Source organism: Vanellus vanellus, assembly GCF_965231255.1.
Source record: "Vanellus vanellus genome assembly, chromosome: 8".
Taxonomy (NCBI): Eukaryota; Metazoa; Chordata; class Aves; order Charadriiformes; family Charadriidae; genus Vanellus; species Vanellus vanellus.
The window spans coordinates 26,789,894-26,811,506 of NC_138913.1; the positions used below are offsets into that span (position 1 = coordinate 26,789,894).

The 21,613-nt window shown below is 43.8% G+C and overlaps 1 protein-coding gene across 1 annotated transcript in view; it reads left to right on the forward strand.

Moving 5' to 3' along the window:
• The window catches only part of HS6ST1 (heparan sulfate 6-O-sulfotransferase 1), a 196,579-nt gene extending 175,360 nt beyond the window's left edge, over positions 1 to 21,219 (forward strand). Inside the window, exon 2 of the mRNA XM_082486982.1 lies at positions 19,006 to 21,219. Within this exon, the coding sequence (XP_082343108.1) occupies positions 19,006 to 19,714 (709 nt within the window). The 3' untranslated portion in view covers positions 19,715 to 21,219. The remainder of the gene's footprint in view (positions 1 to 19,005) is intronic.
• The last annotated feature ends 394 nt before the right edge of the window (positions 21,220 to 21,613 follow it).

Genomic DNA, 21,613 nt, shown 5'->3' on the forward strand with positions numbered 1-21,613 from the left:
GATGTCGTCTAATATTTTTTATTTTACCTCTTCAAAAGGGAAGCCCTTTGTTTTACAACGAGATTGACCTGATGGTGAACTCAGGGCTGATGTGTTCAATACTCTAAGTAATTTTGCAAATTTAATCTAACAAATTTAATCAAATTTAAGCTTAACAAACTTAATCACAACTGATCTCAAGCTCCTCTTTTCTTGTCTTCCTTCTTTGTCCTCCTTATCCTGTGATCTGGATCATTCCAAGTTTTTCTCCCAAAATATTTTGCTACTCCTTAAGGCTTAGACAGATGAGAATCTGTGTTTAAGGAAAATCTGTGTATTCACCAGGGATGAATAAAAGTGCAGGTGGAGCTATCTGTTGTCAAGGATAACTGCTATCTTTCTGATGAAGGGAAAGGGTAGTAAAAGGTACTGAAGCTTCTTTGGGTTAAAAAATGGAATATGATTCATAAATCTGCCATCCCCCATCTTCAGTACCCAATCTCAAGACTCATAGCAGCCTTTACAGGCTCTTAGATGGTAAGAACGATACAAGGAATGTCTCTCTTTGTAAAGGACTGTTGGCACCCAATTTCTGTAAGTGCCATTAGAAGCCTCACCCATAGTGTTTTGTGTGTTCATGGTGCTAATGGGTATTTTGCTCTTACATGCAAATAATGTCCCTTGTCTCTGAGACAGACTCTAGAAAGTGAAAAACCCACTCACAATTTCATGTAAATTCCTCACAAAATATAATCCCATTATTTTCCAAGTCACCTGCACAGCACAGGTATTGCATGAAATGCGTTTGGGATTTGCTGTAAGTAACTGCAGCTCAGGTTGAATTCCAGATCCCATTCAGGAAACCTATTTCATATTGTAATGGACTTAAACATCTACTTTTTGGACTTTTGCAGCAGTATTAAGGATTGTCCCCAAAAATATGGCAATAAGGGGAATCTTCCTATGTATTTGAAGCAGAATATAATATCATAGAATGATAGAATCATCTAGGTTAGAAGGGACCTTTAAGATCATCCAGTCCAACCATCAACCCAACACTGCCAAGTCCACCACTAAACCATGTCCCTCAGCACCACATCTACACGTCATTTAAATACCTTCAGGGACAGTGACTCAACCACTTTCCTGGGCAGCCTGTTCCAATGCTTGACAACCCTTTCTGTGAAGAATTTTTTCCTAATATCCATCCTAAACCTCCCCTGGCACAACTTGAGGCCGCTTCCTCTCATCCTATCGCTTGTTACTTGGGAGAAAAGACCGACCCCCACCTGGCTACAACCTCCTTTCAGGTAGTTGTCGAGAGCAATAAGGTCTCCCCTCAGCCTCCTTTTCTCCAGGCTGAACAACACCAGTTCCCTCAGCCGCTCCTCATCAGACCTGTGCTCCAGACCCCTCACCAGCTCCGTTGCCCTTCTCTGGACACACTCCAGAACCTTAACGTCTGTCTTGTAGTGAGGGGCACAAAACTGAACACACTTTTCGAGGTGGGGCCTCACTGGTGCCGAGCACAGGGAGACAATCACTGCCCTAGTCCTGCTGGCCACACTGTTTCCGATACAGACCAGGATGCCGTTGGCCTTCTCGGCACACTGTTGGCTCATATTCAGCCATGTATGATACATGTTCCCATACATAACAAGAAAAAAATGTAGTTACTATTAATCGGAATGAGGATCTGAGACTGTGTTTAATTCTGATTATGAGATCGAAACATGTCAAGAATCACATGTCTAGAGTTGAGTTAGTAGCAAATAGTTTTAGAATTGAAAGTTGGTGTTCGGTGTTTTCAGACCAGTGCAATCTCCCATCCTCTTCCCTATCTTTTCCTCTTATTTTCTTCTTGCTTTTGGTTACAGTTACAATTTTTCTGACTAATCCCGTCTCTAAGTCCTGGTTCACGGGAGGGATGGCTGATGAGTCATGGGAGAGCATCTTTCTCCAGCCCCTGCAGGAGCTCTCACCTCCATACCCTCAGCTGTGAGGTATTGCCAGGGTAGTGCTCAAACAGGGAACATTTTGAAGCTGTGATTTTGATACTTGAATTATTCTTGGCTTTCACATTTTTGTCAAGGGAAGTCAGCTGCCTTATATTGGCTTTTAAAGCAAAATAAAATAGATCTCTCTAGTCCTTCAGTGACAAAGGAGAATAAGTTGAGTGGGACGTTTCACTGCCGGTGCAGCCAGGTCTCCGCTGACTTCATTTGAATGAAGAGACACAAACAGCAGGAGACTGTTCATCAGGGCTGTATCATCAGGGCTTCCTTGGCGGTGTGGGAAGATGCTGGGCACTTCAGTTACATTTGCAGACAGTGAGGAAATAACGTTCATGTGGCACAAATAGCTGGAGTCGAAATCTGCTGGTTTCAAGCTGAATTACAGCTCTTCAGGAATGGTGCAACTTCCCAGAGGCATGGGAGGGAGAGCAGATGCTTCAATAATGCAGAGCTCTCTGCCGTGGATCATAACTAACTCACAGGAGTAAAATCCTGAAATGGGTCCTGAAAATGTCTGCCTGACAGTTCAGACGCAGGCGTAGCTGTCTGTCTGAAAGGTCAACTCTGTCCTTCGATGTTTCTTGCACTTGATTATGAGGGACTGTTCAGGACAGACAGGAAATACTCCAACTGTCAGAATTATTTGGTCATTATCCAGAGGAGGTGAGCTTTGTCTTGCGGGATGGAGGAGACCAAAACCAGGCATAGCATACAGGGAGAGAGGAAGACTTCAGAAGGGTAGATGCATGTCAGACCCAACAATAAACAGAAATTCCCAGTTATCTTTAATTAAGTCTCTCCGTGTCCAGTCACGGGGAATTAGGTCCCGTGGCAATAACAGAAAGGAAGTAAGTCAGTGCCTCCGCTGTTGATTTAGTGCCCTCCTGGGGCGGATGGAGAATATTGTTGTGCATCTGCCCTGCCCTTCATCCCACGGAGAGGTTCTGGCTCTTCCCAGCGCCTCTGAAAGTGCCCTGAAACCTTGTCTTGCAGCCAGAGGCCCTGGAGCATCCTTTGAGCAGAGAGACCAGGAGGCCGAGGTGGTCCGGGGACCCTGCTTGGGAGGACGGGACATGGGAGACATCTCTGCTTGGCCCCAGCTGGTACCTGCTACCAAACAGCTGTCAAGCAGTGATGGGAAAACCATGCAGCGTCTGTTTTCCAGAGGAGAGCCGTGCTCGTGAGCCGCGGTGCGAAGGGCTAAAATCTCTTGGTTAAAACATATGTCGCAAGAAACGAGCAAAACCTAAAGTAAACAGTTTACACAGAGGTGAGCATCTGCTGATTGCTGATATACACAGGCAAAATGAGTCTCTGTTTGAAAATGGCCTCGTTTTGCCCTTGCCTGCTTTTTTTAATATAGTGCAATAACTGACTCTTCAGCAAGGCAGAAGGTTCAACTACTTATGTTTCCACAGTGCATTTTCTCTCCCAAACAATGTTTGCTGCCCCAAGAGCCTAATTATCACCTAAGAGATGTTAACAGCCAGATCATTGAAACTTCCAAAAGGTTTTGATCAAATACAAGCAAGATGTAGTTTGTATTTTGCTGCCGTGTATTCCAGGAGCAGCTGGTCTCCTGAGGTAGTAAAGTGTGGACTAAGTTAATGAATTTAAATATGCTTCTGTTAGATCTTTTAATCATGAATATAATTGCATCTGGTAGTCTTCTTAATTTTGAAATAGAGAGTATGTGATTGGATTTCCTTTTTTTTTTTTTCCTTTCTCTTTTTGAAATCTATTGCTACTGTTCATCCCTTCAGGGAATTCTTCACAAGGAAGACCTTGTCTTCCCAGACTGAACATTGTGAAACTTTACTGTACTGATTCTTTCAATATTAATTTTCCATATTAGCAATGCCCTTTCTGTCCGTCTCTACAGCTGCTACTACCTTTGTTATGTCTGGCATAAGGAGGATACACATGTAGTAACAGGTACACCAAGCCCAAGAGTGTGGAGTGGGAGGAATTCACCTTTGGTTTTCGCCGTCTCCAACACATGCCTTTCGTGCCAGCTCTGGCACTTGTCTCTAGGCTGACTGGAATAACAGGATGCACAACCAGCATTAGCCCAGCTTCTCAGAAGGCCTACCAAGGGGAATTTGCACCCCAATACCTGTGTCCCACAGCTGACTGAGAGACGTAGCTTTTCTGTGTCTGAGCTAATTGATAATAACAAACGTCATCAAGGTAAATGGAGCAAAGAAAGGAAGCAGTGCTGGCAGTCCCTGTGATGCTAAAAGCTTTCCAGATCTCTTGCTTTTGTACACACTCTCTCTTTGGGATGAAAAAATGAAATACACGAAGCTGAGATCCCACAGAGTATTCAAAGAAATGGCTTGCAATGACCCTGCTACCCTCCAGCTCCCATTGCCACAATAGTCAAAGAAAAGATAGATTCTTACGTGAAGACACAGCCAGGGGATTGGATGACTGAGGGTGATGGGATATGGAGCCTCGTATAGGAAGAGCACCAGCACTCCCCAGGTTGGTAGTGACTGAAAGCTTCTCCGAGCTCAGCAGTTTGCCAGTGTATCTGAAAGAGCTAGTGGCCTCAGCCCAGCAGATCCCAGTGGGCAGAGACTTATCACAGCATGCTCTAGGGATGTAGATTGCCCCATTCTTATTTCAAAATTTACCAAACACAAGAACCTTTTTCTCTGTGATAATTGTTTTGACAGAGAGACTAAGCACATGCCTGCATTCAGAATGTGATTATTTCAGTAGAGCTGTGCTGATAAACCCCTTTTGGAAGAGAACTCACACTGGCAAGCATTCCTCTGCCTCTATCATTTAACCCATTTCCCTGGACAGAATAAGCTATACCCACAACTGTATATATAGCTACCCACAACTTTTTGCTGGCATTGCTATTTGGCTGACAGTGTTCTTTTGTTATTTACTTCTCACAGTACAGCTATACCAGCAAAACTTTTCCATGTAACCTAAGCCTGTGAGGGAGAAAACTCCTGTGTAAATTTTTTGGAGGTGATGTTTCGTAGTCAAGCCTGAGGCAGAGACTTAAGCAAAAGGCTCTATAGATACAGAATGGTAGTGTCACAACGCAAATCCCAGTGCTCCGCGGTTATGTATGCAACCATCACCTGCAGGCCAGCGGGCACTTCCTATGCAATGTTTGTGTAAGCAATGAATATATGCCGTTAAATTGGAAATGTAAATACCAGTGGCAAGGGCTTTCAGTCCCTCTGGAAGGAAAGCTGTGTGTGCAGAGAATCGCCTTGGGAGGAGGCGCTTGTGCCGGCCCTCAGACTTGGTTCTGCCACCCCATCAGCGGCTGCGGTTGGTACCCGGTTGCGGCGAGTTCAGTGTAGCATGGGGTGCTGTTGGGTGGCACGCCGGCATCGCTGCCTCCAGCCACGGTATGGAAAGGGAAATATTCACAATTATAGAGTCCCATCGTCGTCCTCCCCCACCAGCCCAATTAAATGAAATTGCATTTGTGGCCTTAATATGTAAGACAGAACAAATCCCACGAGAAGGGAAGAAAAATACTGCCATAAGGAGAGCCTCCCCTCCCTGCCGGAGCGGCGAGCAGTGCTGCCAGCTGCAGGTGACATTCAGCAGCGGGCAGGTGCCATCTAGCGGGAGCTGGGCTGGGCCTGGGGGAGAGCTGGGTTTTCCCTTTGCACTGGCATGTTAGGGGTATTCCCAGGCCGCAATAGAAGTAGGAGGAATAGTCCCACTGTGCGCTTTCTTTGGAGAGATGCAAAGGGATTTTCTGAGTTGAAAGCAGCGCTTTGGGGAATCGCAACGTACACTTTTAAGCACATAATTAGACTTATCTGCAGTAGAGCTGCGGAGGAGCTTGGTTGCCTTTCAACCAGCTAGAACACCTCCAGAGTCCTTCAAATGGAAGGTGAGGCAATAACATTAGCCTGTATTTTTTTAAAAGAAAAAAAAAAGTCTCTCAAGGATTTAGTCATCAAAAAGCTGCTTTTCAAAATCACATTCAACACATAGTCACTTTTCTGGTAGTCATAAGTGCTCTGCTAGCCACAGGGCAAGGGATCTCATTTACCACCCTTAGAAGCAGAAGAGCCCATGGTTTGTTAGGGCATGATATCCCTTCTTCACAGTCCAGGGGGGCTGTCCCTGTGAAATACCTACTTGGTATTTCATTGGACCTGAAATTCACTCCGATTTGCTAACTCTTTCAGCCTCATAATATATTGACCAAGGGGATCACCCAACAGCGAAATCCTGTGGTTGTTAACATTTCGAAGGCTCAAATGTCCCTCTGCAGACACAACCCACAAGTTTGATTTGTGATTCCTGCCAGTGCAGCTAAGAGGAAACAAGAGGGTTCCTGTAATTAGAAATAGCTTTGCTGTTCCTTGCACCTCTCTCGACAGCGCCTGGGACAGGTCACTGTCAGCGACAGGATGCTGGCTGGCCGGGAGGGATCACTGATGGATCTAGAGCAGACCTTTCCAGCACTGCTCGGCTAATGAATTTTGCAGTCTTTGTTAGCTTCCTCAGTGTGGTGATTCACTTAGGAGAGAAATTGTTTCTGTGACCCAGACCATCACTTTGACAGTCCTTGTTGGGTATTTCTGTATGCCTGCTTTAAATGAACTGTGGCTGCTGAGGTTGGCAGAGGGTACTAGTGCCGTTTGGTGTAAAATACCTGCACCGCGTACTGTGCGTGCTATGTATTTTCCCTTTCTTTAAGAAACAGTATTAATAAAAGGGTTAATTGCGGGCCAGCTCATGCTGTGTTGTTTTCAGGCTCAAGCAAAAGAAGTTGAAGGCAAGAATTAATCCACTGTTTCCAGATCAGTAATTTGTGAAAAAATGAGTCATGATGGCCACGAAGTCTCCAGTTGTGCTGTCAGGAAGGACTGGTATTGCTAACACTAACAGCATAATGAATAGCACCCTCTTCATCGGGCTGCAGCCCTTCCTGCCAGCCTCAGCACCTTCTGGGGTGGTTTTAAGAGCAAACTCTAAGCACATCCTAAGGCCCGACTCTGGATGCTGTGCCACACGCAGAATGCACTGCAGCGTGGGTTTCTTAATGCTGGCATGGCCTGTGTGAGATCAGTTGCTTTTCGCTGCGTACCCTTTGATGGATTTGTTGCATACGGCTTTTAGTGATGTCTTGATTTCCCAGGAAATAATGTGTTTTCGACAGAAGCCAGGGATCTTGTTACTCCTGCCAACTGGCAAAGGGGGTGCCTATATGCATATAGATACTTGGTGTTTAATAATTGAACCTGGCTATATCAAGGTTGGCAGCATGTCTTGCAGCTTTAAAGACAGGGCATTGTTATAGGAAAATGGGATGTTTTCCTGTGCTGAAGACAGATTTTTCTTCCCCAGCTAATCCTGGTGTCTGCAGCTGCTGTCTAGCTATCACCTCCTAAAAGGCAGGGAATGAACTTCTGAACATCTGTAACAGCTACATTAAGTGGCGTGGTTTATTGTGGAATTATGGATGATGATGGCTGGATTACTAAATTGTAAATCAATCAAAGGCATTCTGATGATATTCAAGCCATGAGAGAGAGACTCATGCAGGAAGAGACAGTGATTTATTGCACCAACTGGTAACACATCCATCCCCAGTCATTTTTATTTATCATTATTTTGAAAAGATTTCAATCCTTCATAAAAGCGAATAAAAAAAAGAAATCTGTAACGATGATAAAGTTTTGTTGTAATGAAAATTGACACTCCCGTACTGTGATCTCTGGTGATAGGAAAGTGGAGAATAAGGAACTTAAGATACACAAACTTCACAATAAATTAGTTGAACAATTGCCTTTGTTTAATTGTCTTTTATGAGCAAATGAAGGCAGCTTTTTCCTTTTTATTCTTAAAACTATTCCTTTGAAAGTGTCTCACACTATCTGTAGTTTTAAACCATTGGTACCCGGGATTTTGAATGCTTAGCAAGTCATCCATTTCCAAGGCATTAGCAACACAGACAGGATTTATTTCAATCTCTGCAGTTGATTCTTTGATCCGGGGCTTGCTTAAGTGCATTCCAGTGCAATTAATTAGAAAAACAGTATAAGGCAGTGGCAACTCCAAGTGATCTTAAATGTAAAAGTGACTGATTAGTAGCTCGGCTTTCTTGAGGATTATCTATTTGTGGCTTGACAGCATCTGCTATTCCTGAGCAAGGGAGAGTCAGTTAATTGAGAAGAGGGAGCTTTGGTACTCTCTGTAAGCCACTAATATGACTATCTGCGAGAAAAGCAGCAGTGCGGGAACCTCTTCCAGTACGAATTTTTAGAAGGAACTGGGTAAATGGAATTAGGACCGGTCACCTCTCTCATGCTGTTGGGCGTGTGGCAGGATGTAGATATTGATCTTCTTGGCTGGGCAGTAGTTCCCTTCCGCTAGCAGCCCTACGTGGCTCGCAGAGGAGCTCTTTGGAAAGCAGTCCTTGCTACAGCTTGCACTGTGGCTGCTTCCAGGAATGGGCTGTGCTGCTCTTTGTGTTTTCCTTCCTTGGGATGTCTGGTTTCTTGATGTACCCTGGCTGGTTGGAAGTTATAATGTTTACTTGTATGTCCAAGACGTGTCAATCTAGTTTCAAAATTCTGTGCATCTCGATTCTGTTTCCTTAGTCTTCCCACTCTGATCAATAAGAGTAGCCATCCATCAATTTTTGATTGGAACAAGATTGATCGGCAAGCAACTCACGGGTGTCTGTGTTGCAGTTGCAGCTGCCTGACTCAAATACTGCATCCCTTTGGGATGAGGCAGGCAGTGGCCGAGGAATTCAATTGTCCTGCTTAAGCGATCGATATCTGCTCCTCTGACTACTCTTGTTCCCTTAATCTTCCTGTATGGTTTCTTTATAATTTAATCTTCTTCAAGGAGACATACTTCCTGTCTATCATGCTGTTACACGTTTCTTGAATCTTCCTTGAATCTCACTGCCAGTGGAGCTCCTGTGATTCACAGGAGAAGCTGGCTTACAGTTCAAAAGAAAATGCAAATTCCAGCCTGTCTGCTTTGTTTGCAGCTGATTCGGATAAATACCTTTGCATATTGCACAGTTACTTCTGCTTTGTCTTTGCACTATTTCATCTTGCTTCTGGTTTTCTTTTTTGTGTGGCAATATCTCGATGGTTCTTTCTTCTGTGTCCTGAAGCGTGCGGGCATCAGATGCAGAAATCCCATTTACCATTAGGTAAAATATGCGCTTGTTTTATTCATTGTATCCATCTTGACACCTGGGGAGGCTGAATCCCTGGCATTCTCTCTCTTCCCAGGGCAAAGACAGTACGAAGCTGTGCAGATTTCCGTGCAGAACCGGGGCATCTCCGTCCCGATGACAATGGGGAGACTTAAATAGTTCAGGCTCCCTGCTAACATGGCAGCCTGCACTGGCAGTTTATTAGGGGACAGCAGTTGCCCCCTGGAGCTAGAATGAGACCCCAGATGTTTTCCACTTAACCTAGCTAGTGATAGGGTGAAAACTGCGATCTTATGCTACCTATCCAGCGCAGATTGGTCTCTGACGCAGAGATGAAAAGTTCAGTGTCTCGTTGCAAATGTCTCATTGCTCTTCAGGGGTTGATTTGTTTCTTGCTCGATTCTATTGTGCCTAACATACAGGGAGAAACTCAAAAAAATAGTGGGTACAGTACCCTGGTAGCAAATATTTTATAGTAAATACAGCTGTAATGTGTTACTAAAATCTGTATTTTGTGTAATGCTAAAATCAATAGAAACGAAAGTCTCTGTGAAAGAGCCAGTAAGTGAAGGGAGTGAAAATTTTTCATATGGAGAATGGCAGTGTTTTTTCATCCTGAAATTTCCTACTTTGATGACAGCAGGGGCAATAATAAAAGCAAAAGAATGCAAAGAATAGGTATGGGTTGCGGTCCACATTTCTACTGTCTGGCCTCTGCCAGCACTGATGTAATCCTTCTGGCAGGGAAACTTTCCATTGCAGTCCCTCAGCATTCAGATGTGCTATTGATTAGTGGGTTTACTAAGGTCACTTAGGAATCACAACAAACCTCCTCAAACTTGGGAAAGGTAATAAATCAGAGGTATTTGATTTGTAACTTGCCGTCATTTTTGGTGCCTTGCTTCAGTAGAAGACAGCAGTCAACACTTCCTAAGCGCTTGATATGAGGAAGGTTATGATGGCAAAAGAAAGCACTTGTTTATAAATGCTGCAAGTAACATAAGCTTTTAATGGGTCCTAGAGGAGTCCAAGGCTCCAGAGGGCTCTGGAATGCCTTCCTCTCCACCCCCATCTGCTCCCCTCACCCTGACCCCCACTTTTTTTTTCCGAGCCTTTGGCCAGTTTTCATCACATCTGTCATTTTGAAAAATGAACTGGCGGTTCACTCCTAAGGTTCATAACATGTCATGTATCTTTTTTTAGATTAACTTGTTTGCAGGAGACAGTGCAACAGGAAATTCTTGTGCTTACACAGCAGCTCAATTTTCTTGAAAAGCAGAGATGTTGTTAAAACTCATAGTCTGTGTCTATTCTGCTAATTGGATATAAACCAGTCGTGAGATGTGAGGGTGATAGGACCATACTTGTTTCCTGGGTAAAAGCCTATTAGTAGTATATTGCTAATACCCAACCATACCTTTCGCGATGCTGCGTTTCATTCCAGACATAAAATGCTCCCTTATATTACCATATGTATCTCAGCAGTACAGAATAGGCTGTATCATACTGCCATTCCCAAGGTGGGTATCGAGGCTACGTGTGTCCTCCCAGCTTTCTAACAAACCACGGTTTCACCCATCTGCCCTTGGGGCTGACTTGCATCCTTTCTACCTCCACTCCAGCTCTGCCAGTATAATTCAGACGGAATATCTATGTAAAAGGAATATATACGTAATAGTATTCCAACTACTGCTTTGTAGACCTACCTTTCTTTGTAGGTCAGCTTTAAATAGAGACATCTCACATTGAGCTGTTACTGTGCTGCAGCCACTGTGTGTACAGAGGCGAATGCAGACACAGCGTTATCGCTCCTGCAGATTCCAAAATCTGGATTGCCTCAGGGTGTCCAGATCGAGCACACAAACTGATCTTTTCCTTGGTTTCATGTCTGCAGGTTTCTTCACCACCGGGCTGGAGAAGGCCCTCGCAGTTGTGTTTGACTCTATCCCATGTTTTTAAAGCTGTGACTCAGAGCCTGTGCGTGTCTTGTGAACACCAAAAGGGGAGCTTTTGTTTAAAGTTGTTCTGAGTAGATGGAAGGCTGGTTGTTGCTCTTGTGAAATGCTTAAGCTGCTGCTTGCTCTTTTGTCTCCTTCTTCACTGTCAGTTTCTGTTATCTTTTCTACTGCCTTTGCAAGAAAGATGTGCTGTGTTTGGTACACACAGGTACACACACGCAGGAGCTTCACACTGCCTGGCTGGCACTGCAGCGTGACCGTTCATGGTATGATGAAAGGCTGTATCACCAGGGTGGCGAAACGTTCATCCTCCACATTATGTGAAATACACCGGGGAAAAAAGAGAGGTGTGGCAGGCCTACTCACAGTTAAATTATTTTTTTGACTCAGAGTTAAATAGTACTGGTATTTTTAAGTGTATACTTAATGAATATAACACATTTCAATTCCTGCTAAAAGATAGAAGTATGCAATAGATTCTGACTCTACAGCCATTTATATCCAAAAGACCAGACCTAAGTAATCCCAGGTTCATTTACACTCTGAAAGCCAGTACAGATCTACTTACACCCTCAGCCAGTATCGTTGTAGCTGCTGGCATTAGAATTGACTCTGTTTCTCCATTTGTAATCTGTTCTTCCCCAAGAGGTTTTAGAATAGAACAGAATAGGATAGAATAGTTCAGTTGGAAGGGACCTACGATGGTCACCTAGTCCAGCTGCAATTCTCCTGGCCAGTAAGTGTGAACTGGAAGGGCAGCAGGTAAGGCTGCAGCCCCAAAAGCCGTACAGACATTGCCAGCTACTGAGGTGCTCATTTTTCGGGGGCTGCTGGTGCTCACACCCTATCCTGTGTTTCAGAGGGAGTTAGACATGTCATGTCAGCGGGGAGCCAAAGCTCCGAGCACCCAGCAGGTGCTGAGACGCTGGGTTGCTAATCCAGGGTCTTCCACAGACTCCCAAATCTGCTTTGAAACCCCTTTCTTGGGAATGGAGGAATATATGTTTTTGTATTAAACTGCATTTAAGCTATCCTGGAAGAACAGCCCTTCTTACTCTGCCATTGCCTTAACAGGATCCGGGGGTGCAGATCAATTATTCGTGGTTCCTTGGAGCTGCTGTGACATGCGAGACTCCGCTTTGCATATGCCTGCAATTAGGATAAGCAGGCGAGTGGTTTCTGGAGAATCCATCCACACACAGACAGGCATTCATATAGCAGCTTTTGGTTTAAACACTCTCAAAAATACAGCCAAATTGTGAAAGGGTGTAGCCTCCCCACAACTCTGCTTCCTTTTCAAGAAGGGGTAGCTGCGCTGAGACCCCCAGTTTTACCTGCTGAAACCCGCCCCTGTATGTTTAGAAACCTGTGCTTCGGATTGCGTCCAGCCAAGAGAGTCCGGGAGAGTTTATTTTTTCCACTTGGAAGAAAAGCTTGTCAACTTGAGTATTCTCTTCTGCCTCCAACTCCCGAAGCAGCCCGAGGGTTGCTTGTAGGGGTTCGCTCTCAGGGGGCTGCCAACAGCATGACCCGGCATCGCTGCACTGGGAATTAGCCCATGGCGAAAATGGACCCTGGGAAGAGTCTGTGAGTGAAGATGTGGAGGGTGAGCAGAGGCTGGGTAACGGTTGGCTGTTACATTTCAAAACATCCTATCTTTTAATGCAGCGGAGTCCCAAGAGCGGAGACCATCAGGCAAGACAAACACAACTGTGCGAAACAAACCCAGTTACCAAAGCAAGCACGGCTTGCTGTAAAGACACCCCCCCTTTACTGGAAGAGAAAACCATTGATGTAGGTGTTTACCCAGTCTGCGTACTGGAGGCTTGGCTTTGCTATTCAGTTTCTTGGCTTTTGGTGGTTTGTGTGGCAACCTTTATTTAAACATAGGGGACAGAAGAGACTTGTTTATTTATTTGTTTGTTTGGGGGTTTCTTTCTTTTTCTATTACTTTTAAAGGGCTGAAGAGTTTATTGTGTGTGAAATGCAGGAAGAGTCTAAATGAACACCAGATGAGAGGAAACAGACTGAGGAAAATTAGGGCTATTTGCTACCAAAGGAAGTAATCATTGTACATATATTAAATTCCAATCTCTAACTGAGAGTGTGTTTTGCTATGCAAGAAATCTGACTGTAGAGTAAAAAAATAGGGAAATAAGTGGAGTCTTCCCAAGTTTTGGCTGTAAAAGCAGTAAGCAGGGGTTTGGTGTGCTGATGGTAAATAAGGCAGGAGGCAACTTTTACTGAAGCAAGTGCTGAGGTTGGCTGGAGCGCGTTCTGCACCCCAGTGTTTCCCACCTCAGCAGAAGGTCGTTTTGTGGCTCTGTGCAGAAGGGTAGAAGAGATTTTCATACGTCTGTTATTTTTTAGGTAACATTTAGCATGACTTTATAATAAGAATACAAATTCCTTATAAACTTCCATCTGTCACATTCTCAGCTCATTCATCATTAGAGACACCTGACTCACCTTTACTTATTTACCTGTAAGCGATCGCTGGAACTGCTCCTTTAGGATACACTGTCCATTTTCAGTGGAGATAACTGTTACCTAATGATCCCCTTAATGGTCTCTGCAAGGTGAGGCTTTAAGTGATCACAGTAGGGGTGCTGGCTACTCCCGTTCTTCTTTCCTTGGTCCCTGCAGACTACCAGCAGGGTGGGTGCACGTCTTCCTGTCACTGCTGGGAGGCAAAGTCACTAGTTGGTTTAGCGATAAACTATTTACAGAGAGAGCCGGTATGAATTGAATAAGGACCCTCACAAATGATTTGAGGAGTGCGTAATACACGGGCTTGGCTTACAAAGATGCCTTAAATCAACTCTAAATTTGACATTGCTACTTCTTTTAAACCAAACAGAGTGTTTCTCATTCCTGCAAGCTGGCAGACACCCTGTTCAGTTCAGTTAATTCAGCAAGGACATAGAAAGATTTTTTATTATTATTATTTTTTTCTTTAGCAGTAGAAAAATTGTAGCCTGGGGGCATGTTGCTTTGACAGATTGGGGTTATATGGTTGAAGCTGACCTATGCAGCTTGTTTCCCCTTCCCCCTCCCAGCAGGCAGGATGAAGCACGTAAGATTGGAAGTGGCTATCCTTATTTTGCTCTTTATCTGATGGAAGGCCACCACAGTAGTCAAGAAGGACTTATTATAAATTTTGCTTTTCACGTGATGGATGCTTGAAAGCTCAGTGAATAACCTGTAGAAATAAAAAATAAGATATTTTGGCTGTGTGGGAGGGAAGCATTTAATCACAGCAAAGAATAGGGGATTGCACAGTCAAATAAGCAGTTCTTGACAGATTTTAGACACCAGCAGCGGGAAGTAAGAAGGGTGTATCGAATAGTGGTGTAGGAAAGCATAAATGGAAATGAACTGAAGAGAGATAATAGCATCGTATTTAGAATCTGCCACTTTATCAGAATTATGTTGACTGGTTATTAACAAAAGAGAAGGAATTGTTTTTTTAGAGGAAGAAGGGTTTCATTTCCCCTTCATTAGCTGAGGAACCTGCTGACAGGAATTAAGGCAGAATATTACTAAATGGGGGCTTCAGCCACTCCCTCATGTCTGCAAGAAAGGGTTATTTTTAACCCAGATCTGCTCAGTGACTGCAATTGCAGCACAGCCCTGCAAAAAAAAAAAAAAAAAGAAAGCTCTGCTGGCAAAACTGAGGCTGCTTTGTGCTGCTACGAGAGAATGGGATGGAGAGGTCCGGGGTGGGAATCCTGTAGGGCAGCAGTGCCCCTGACGCCTGTGTCATGAAAATATGCCTCAAGTTAACTATTGTCCTCTGACCTCAATCCATGCTGAAACAGGGGCTTTGCATAATCATTGAAGGAGAGGGTTCCTGCTCCAAAAGATGTTATGTTTTGAGTTGCCAAGATAGACAAAGGAGACATTGTCAGCCCTTCACACATGGGAAACAGAGGCAGAGAGAGAGAGATTTGTCTGGGGCACATAGGCTGATTTTGACAGAAGGGGTACTTAGACTCAAGTTTCCTGAATTCATTTGTGTACTACAACCGCAAGATTGCCCTTCATTGCTAATATCGGATTTTTTTTTCTCCCTGAAACTTCAGTTCTAATACAGGGTTGTCTATCAAAAACATGATTTCATTTTGCTCCGTTTAATAAATACGCTAGTGATTCTTTCCTCAGACAAAGCTGTGCAGCTCGCATGTACATCCGAGTTTCATTGCTGAAGTTGCAAACAGCCCAGGGAGCTTCAGGTGGATTTTCACATTGGGACTGCCAGGGACAATAATGCAGAGAAAGGCAGAGGTGTGACTTTGGCTTCTGCTTTTCTCTGTCCGCTGGGGATCACAACCCCATGGATATGTAGAAGGGGAGCCTGCAAGAGTAGTAATGCTGTTCTGCCCAGGGAAGAGAAATATCGTACTAACTAGAGTGTCCGTTTTTCTTGCTCAAACTTGTTAACTCCAGGAAGGCCGGTGAGACTTGGCATTGCATGCCCAAACTGGGGCTGTTTGGGTTTTTTATGAGGCAGTATTGAGTGGAACCATCTGGGCTAGGAGAAGACCACACTTCTGAAATGAGCCTTTAGGAATACTTAAGTTAAGTAGCTGTCTGGGGCACCATGCTGAAAGGAAGGGCACTCACAGCTGCGTGTATTTTATGGGTTTATTTTATCTCCGATGACAAAAGAGAACCTACCAGTCATGTGGTTCCTCATAAATTTCGAGCCACTGCTGACAAGTGGCACTGCCTGTGTTCTTAGCCATGCTGGCGCAAAGATCCCCCGACTTTCTGGCTCGCAGTGTTAATAACGATGCTGCTAATGGGTGATGCTTTAGAGAGATATCTAACTTTTCTCTGAACTTAAAGGCAATCCCCAAGTTAGAGTTTGAGAATGGAAACTTAAGTGTCTTAAGTACCTTGGATGAATACTTCCATGGTCATTCGTCTATATCAAAGTGGCTCATGTCTCTGGTTCCTGAGGCCCCAGTCTTCTTAAAGGTATGCTGTTCACTTTCCTGAGAGCTGAGGAAATCCGCACCTCTGAAACCAGTGTCCCTCCAGAAAGCTAAATACAGGTTTGGGAGCATAACTTTCAGTATGTCAACGGTGCGTCTCAACTTGGGCAGATTAAGCTATTCTTTTGCATTGCAGTCTCTGGTTTTGGGCTGGTTTTTTATGCCCCATTGGGACAGCTTCCTAAACTACCTCCAGGGACCTGGTTCCACCGCCTTTATTCTAGTTTCCAAAGATATATCTTATTTCTGTGTTAGGAGGCAAGCTCTCCTCCTTCAAGCACTTTTCTCTGCGACAGACCTGAAAAGGGGCACATCAAATTCAGTATAATTTCAGAAATCGTAACCTATTTTCCTATGCTTTCTATTCACTGAGATGAATCTTAGAGAGAGATCGCTCGTGGTAAAATATTTACCAGCATATCGCCTCAACTAAGATAATAGCTCTTATAGTGCAGGTGTGAAGAAAGAAATACTTACTCCTTAACCTTTTTTCAATCTATGTCCTGTTTAAGCTGTCTCTGTTTCAAAGGACCCTAGAAGCTTTGCATGGTATTTATTAATCTGATTTATGAATAGACTCCTAAAGTTTAAACAGAGAGAGAGAGAAGACAAACTGGACTCAGGCTTACAGGAATCCAATTCATGCCAGCTCTGCCACAGACACCCATTTGACTTTATGCACATTATTTAATATTTGTGGTTCCCCTGTCAGCAAAATGCAGATACTAATTCTTCTTTTTTTTCCCTATCCATACTTGTGTAGACGGCAGGTATGGACAGGAATCAGCTCCTCCTGTGTCTTTGGGTACCTCAGAAATGAGTCCCTGATCTTAGGTGAAACTTCTAGTTGCTTCTGTAAGCCACATAATAATAACTGGCTTCAAACTGCTTCGGGGAGAAAATGCAACCTTTGGATTACATTGGTGTAAATAAAGTCCACTGCAGTTCACAAGTCAAAAATGCTGGTACTGTTTAGCATCAATGTCTGTTGCTTGAACATCTGGCATTCATCATTGCTTTCCTTTTCCTTCCACTGTCATATTTTATCCCCATCTGTTAGAGGTTTCTTAGTACTGTCTATATAAATCGTAGCTGCATCCCAGTCTGGGTAGTTGAATCATTACAGGCTGCAATGTAAATGAAGGAAAAAGAGGTGAATTTAAGGGAAGTGTTTCTCTCTGCTCCCCTTCTTCCTCCCCTCTCCCTGTCCACAGACAGTACTAGACAGCCTTACTGACTAGCGTGGTACCTCTGCTATGAAGAGAGATGGAAAAGTTTCCAAACATAGCAAATGTTTTTGCCATCCCCAGTTCTTGAAGGCAAAAAGCGGGAGAGGCATTGAAGCCTGAGTGGACATCCATTGCCATTGTTGGAAAGACCAAAATGTACTGCTTTGGAAAAACCCTTCAGCAAGATAATGATAAATTGGGAAAGCAAACGTTCCTTAAAATCAGACTTCCCAGGCAATGTCTTTGATGTATTTTCTTAAAACTAAACTACTCTTATTGCAGTAACTTAGGTTACTGCTAGGACAGATAATACTGAAGGTGCTAGGAAAAGATGGGTGTGTTAAAATTAGCCAAAGCAGATTTTTATTACTTTTTTTTTTTCCTCAAAAACCTGTGCAGTGCCCTCATAACAGCCATCACTTTCAGCTCTCCCAAGCCATGCTGGCAGGGCAGCGAGCCATAGCAACATTCCAAAGATGCATTTCTGGTGGGGAAATGAATCCAACACCCCCCCATATGAGATATTTCCAGTAGCATGAGTGTGTTACCCTGCCAAAGCCAGGTGCTCCCATTTGTACACAGTGTCACACAGCCCCATGCACTTGGAGCACATGTGGATTTAATTCCCTGTCAGCTTTGGCAACTAGAGAGGGTGTTTCCTTGTTCTAGAAACACCTGGGGACACCGTAGTCCGAACTACTGGAAGTTAGGGAAAAAAGGGCCCATTTCCCTCTGCCTGGAGAAGGCTGTTGCAGACTGCCATTGCTATCAATCCCAGAACTTTATCCAGGCTCAGGGTGGGCTGAAGCTGGAGGGTCTCTCTGTACAAGACAGCGATCACATTTTCAGTTCAAGGGAGAACTTCGTTATACTTGGAACAGCAAGAATGCCCCATGTCACTATGTGTGTTCCTCCCGATTGTCTTGCTTTTTCACCCTTTTTAGTCTCATGTATCAAAAGCGTGTCTTCGGTTTGTTTGAATCGATAGCAGGTTAGCTGAAATGAGGATAAACCATTGCTACTATTGCTGGTTGTCAACTCGTGCCTTCTCTTTCTACACAGCATATTGCATTCCCGATTTCCCATTATTTTTCGCTTATGTTCCTGTGGTGTTATCCTGCTACTCAGTGCAGACTCCCAAATTTCAGCTCAGCAGCCAGATCAATCAAGCAGTAGGTGTCCTGCTCAGCATCTGCACAAAGTGAGAATGATCGTCCCAGCCCATAAGCAGAGCAGTTGCTGGTCTGTCCTGCAGAGCAAGCCCTGGCTGATTCAGAGGGCGCATGCTCGTGTGAAAGGCCAGGCGGTCCCCAAAGTCACAGTTGCTCTCTGAGGCTGGTAGATCAGTTGAATCCTGATGATTGGTTCTGACATTGCAGTCTGTTGCTGGAAACGGATGTCCCGGTGAAAGCGTTACTACTTGACAAGACTAAAATGGCGGGCAATGAGAAAATGGAACATGGGTCTAATGTTGCACAAGCTACTTCATGTGAGATATTGCAAGAAGAAAATAATCCAAGAGTACAGTGGAATGGATGCTGTAGTGTTAATTTACTCTTGTGTTTTTGATATCTGCACTAGATCTCAGCTTGCCTAGCATCTTTGTTGTTACTAGCAAAATATTTATTTTATTTTCTCTTGTTCTTGTAGAAAATTTTACTACATCACACTGCTGAGAGACCCCGTATCTCGTTACCTCAGCGAATGGCGTCACGTCCAACGAGGAGCTACTTGGAAGACCTCCTTGCACATGTGTGATGGCAGGACACCAACTCCTGAAGAGCTGCCGTCGTGCTATGAAGGCACGGACTGGTCAGGCTGCACGCTACAGGAGTTCATGGATTGCCCGTATAATTTGGCCAACAACCGCCAAGTGAGGATGTTGGCTGACTTGAGCTTAGTGGGCTGCTACAACATGTCCTTCATCCCAGAGAACAAGCGAGCACAGATCCTGCTGGAGAGCGCAAAAAAGAACCTCAAAGACATGGCCTTCTTTGGCCTGACAGAGTTCCAGAGAAAGACTCAGTACCTGTTTGAGAGAACTTTTAATCTGAAATTCATCCGGCCCTTTATGCAGTACAACAGTACCAGGGCAGGAGGGGTGGAGGTGGATAATGACACCATCCGGAGGATTGAGGAGCTCAATGACTTGGACATGCAGCTCTATGACTATGCAAAGGACCTCTTCCAGCAGCGCTACCAGTACAAACGGCAGCTAGAGAGGATGGAGCAGAGGATAAAGAACCGGGAAGAGAGGCTTCTTCACCGGTCCAATGAAGCACTTCCCAAGGAAGAGACCGAAGAGCAAGGACGCTTGCCCACTGAGGACTACATGAGCCATATTATAGAGAAGTGGTAGCCTAGGCAGACTTTTATATTAATGATATTCTAGGGTTTCCATATAAAAGATCATGGAAGTAAAATTACAAAAACAACAAAAAATATTTTATTTAAAAGCAAGTCTGTAAAACAGAAGATAGATTGCTTCCTTAAGCATAGGGTCTTTTTACTGTTTCTTACAAGACCGATGAGATTCTTAAAAAAAAAAATAAATACATAAAAATAAAAAAAGGGTCAACGTTATAATGCAGAGGTAAAAAATGCACAAATGCAGTTACCCACTCTTAAGGCCAAATACAAAAGAATGTTTCTTATCCTCACAATTCAAACACAAACGGCAGAAATAGGATTTTTAAAATCTGTTTATCCCCTGAGCGTAACGATATAAAGATACATAATTAAAAAACAAGGAAACGGAGGTTTTCTTTTGTGGGTGTTTTTGGAAGCAGGATGGGAATTGCATTGCTTGTAAGTAAATGCTAGCAGAGACTGAGGATGTGCTGTCCTGTCAGGCGGTGTGATCTGAGCACAAGGGCAGTCACTTCATTTTAGCTGGCAGCCGCTGCCAGAAAGTAGAGCACCATAAAAATAGAAGAAGAAAAAAAACATCAGAGGATGAGAAACATTGAAGCAAATTGACTATGGCCTGGGATATGTACTTAGCACAGTGGTTTTGATACATTGCACTGGTATCACATATACATACGCAACTCCATCACAAAAATAATAGGGAATTCATGCACAGAGCTCCCAGATTTGTTTCACAGGCAGGTCCCAAAACAAGTTGAAAGCTGACCAAGTTCCACATAGGCTCAAACGTGCACTCACGTGCCATCCTGTCACCCTACGCAACTGCCACCCATGCCGGCATCAGTATTATGTGTTAACAGCACATGAAAACCCTATCCTACATGCTAAAAAAAAAAAAAGGAAGACGAATTTAAATAGCAATACTCCCTCATAAATCTGCACAAGTTCCAGGGAAGACCCTGCAAATAATCAGTCAATAATGGCAACATGATGAGGGGGTGATTTTGGTTTGTTTGTTGCTATGTACAATACTGAACTAGAACAAGCATACAGACATACCCGTATCTGTATTTTTTCAGTTATTTTTACTTTCTTTTATCAAGAGATAATGGGCATCAGCCTGCTTCCAGTGAAGTCACTAGAACTGATTTAAATGGGAACAGGATGGGGCTCCCTTCCAGAGCTGTGAAAATTTCTGACTATGGGTCTGAATTAATTATGAGACAGTGCACATTGTCTTTTGGCAGAGTGCCTGTTCTGCAGCTCTTACTTTAAATGAACAAGCTGTGTTCATAAAACTGGAAAGGGGGAATCATGGATAATGTTTTTTTAGTCTCAGACCACTTTCAAAGCAGAACTCTTTCTCTTTCAATGCTGTTTTTTAGGGACTCATGTAAGTTTAATCCTCCAGTGTGGTGACAGTCTAACCAGGTTCTGCTTACTGACTTTTGAGTCATAGAACAACAATGACTTCTCTAATTCCTCTTCCCACTCTCCAAATTAAAGTATGGCTTATTTTCTTGCTGTTGCAAGCACTTCTTTGTTTGGCTGGAAGCATAGAAATGAAGCAGTTTTTGCCTGTTTCATGTCTCACCCCGCTATTACTCAGCCTGCAAGACCTGAACCAGCTATTGTTTAGGGTAAAATATGAACCAAATGGAATATGATTTGATTTTTAATGGCCACCTTAACTGCAGATCAAATATGGTGCTGAAATCACTGGAGGAGAGGCAGAGAGCTCGTGCAGTCAACTTTAGCATGTCATTTTCATGGTGTCCCTTTCCCATCACGCAAATCCACTGAAGTGCTGCTTGTTTTGTATTTTCATTCTCTCTCTGCCTCTGTACGTTCTTTCCAACAGTTTCAAATTCAGACCGAGTTTTGGAAA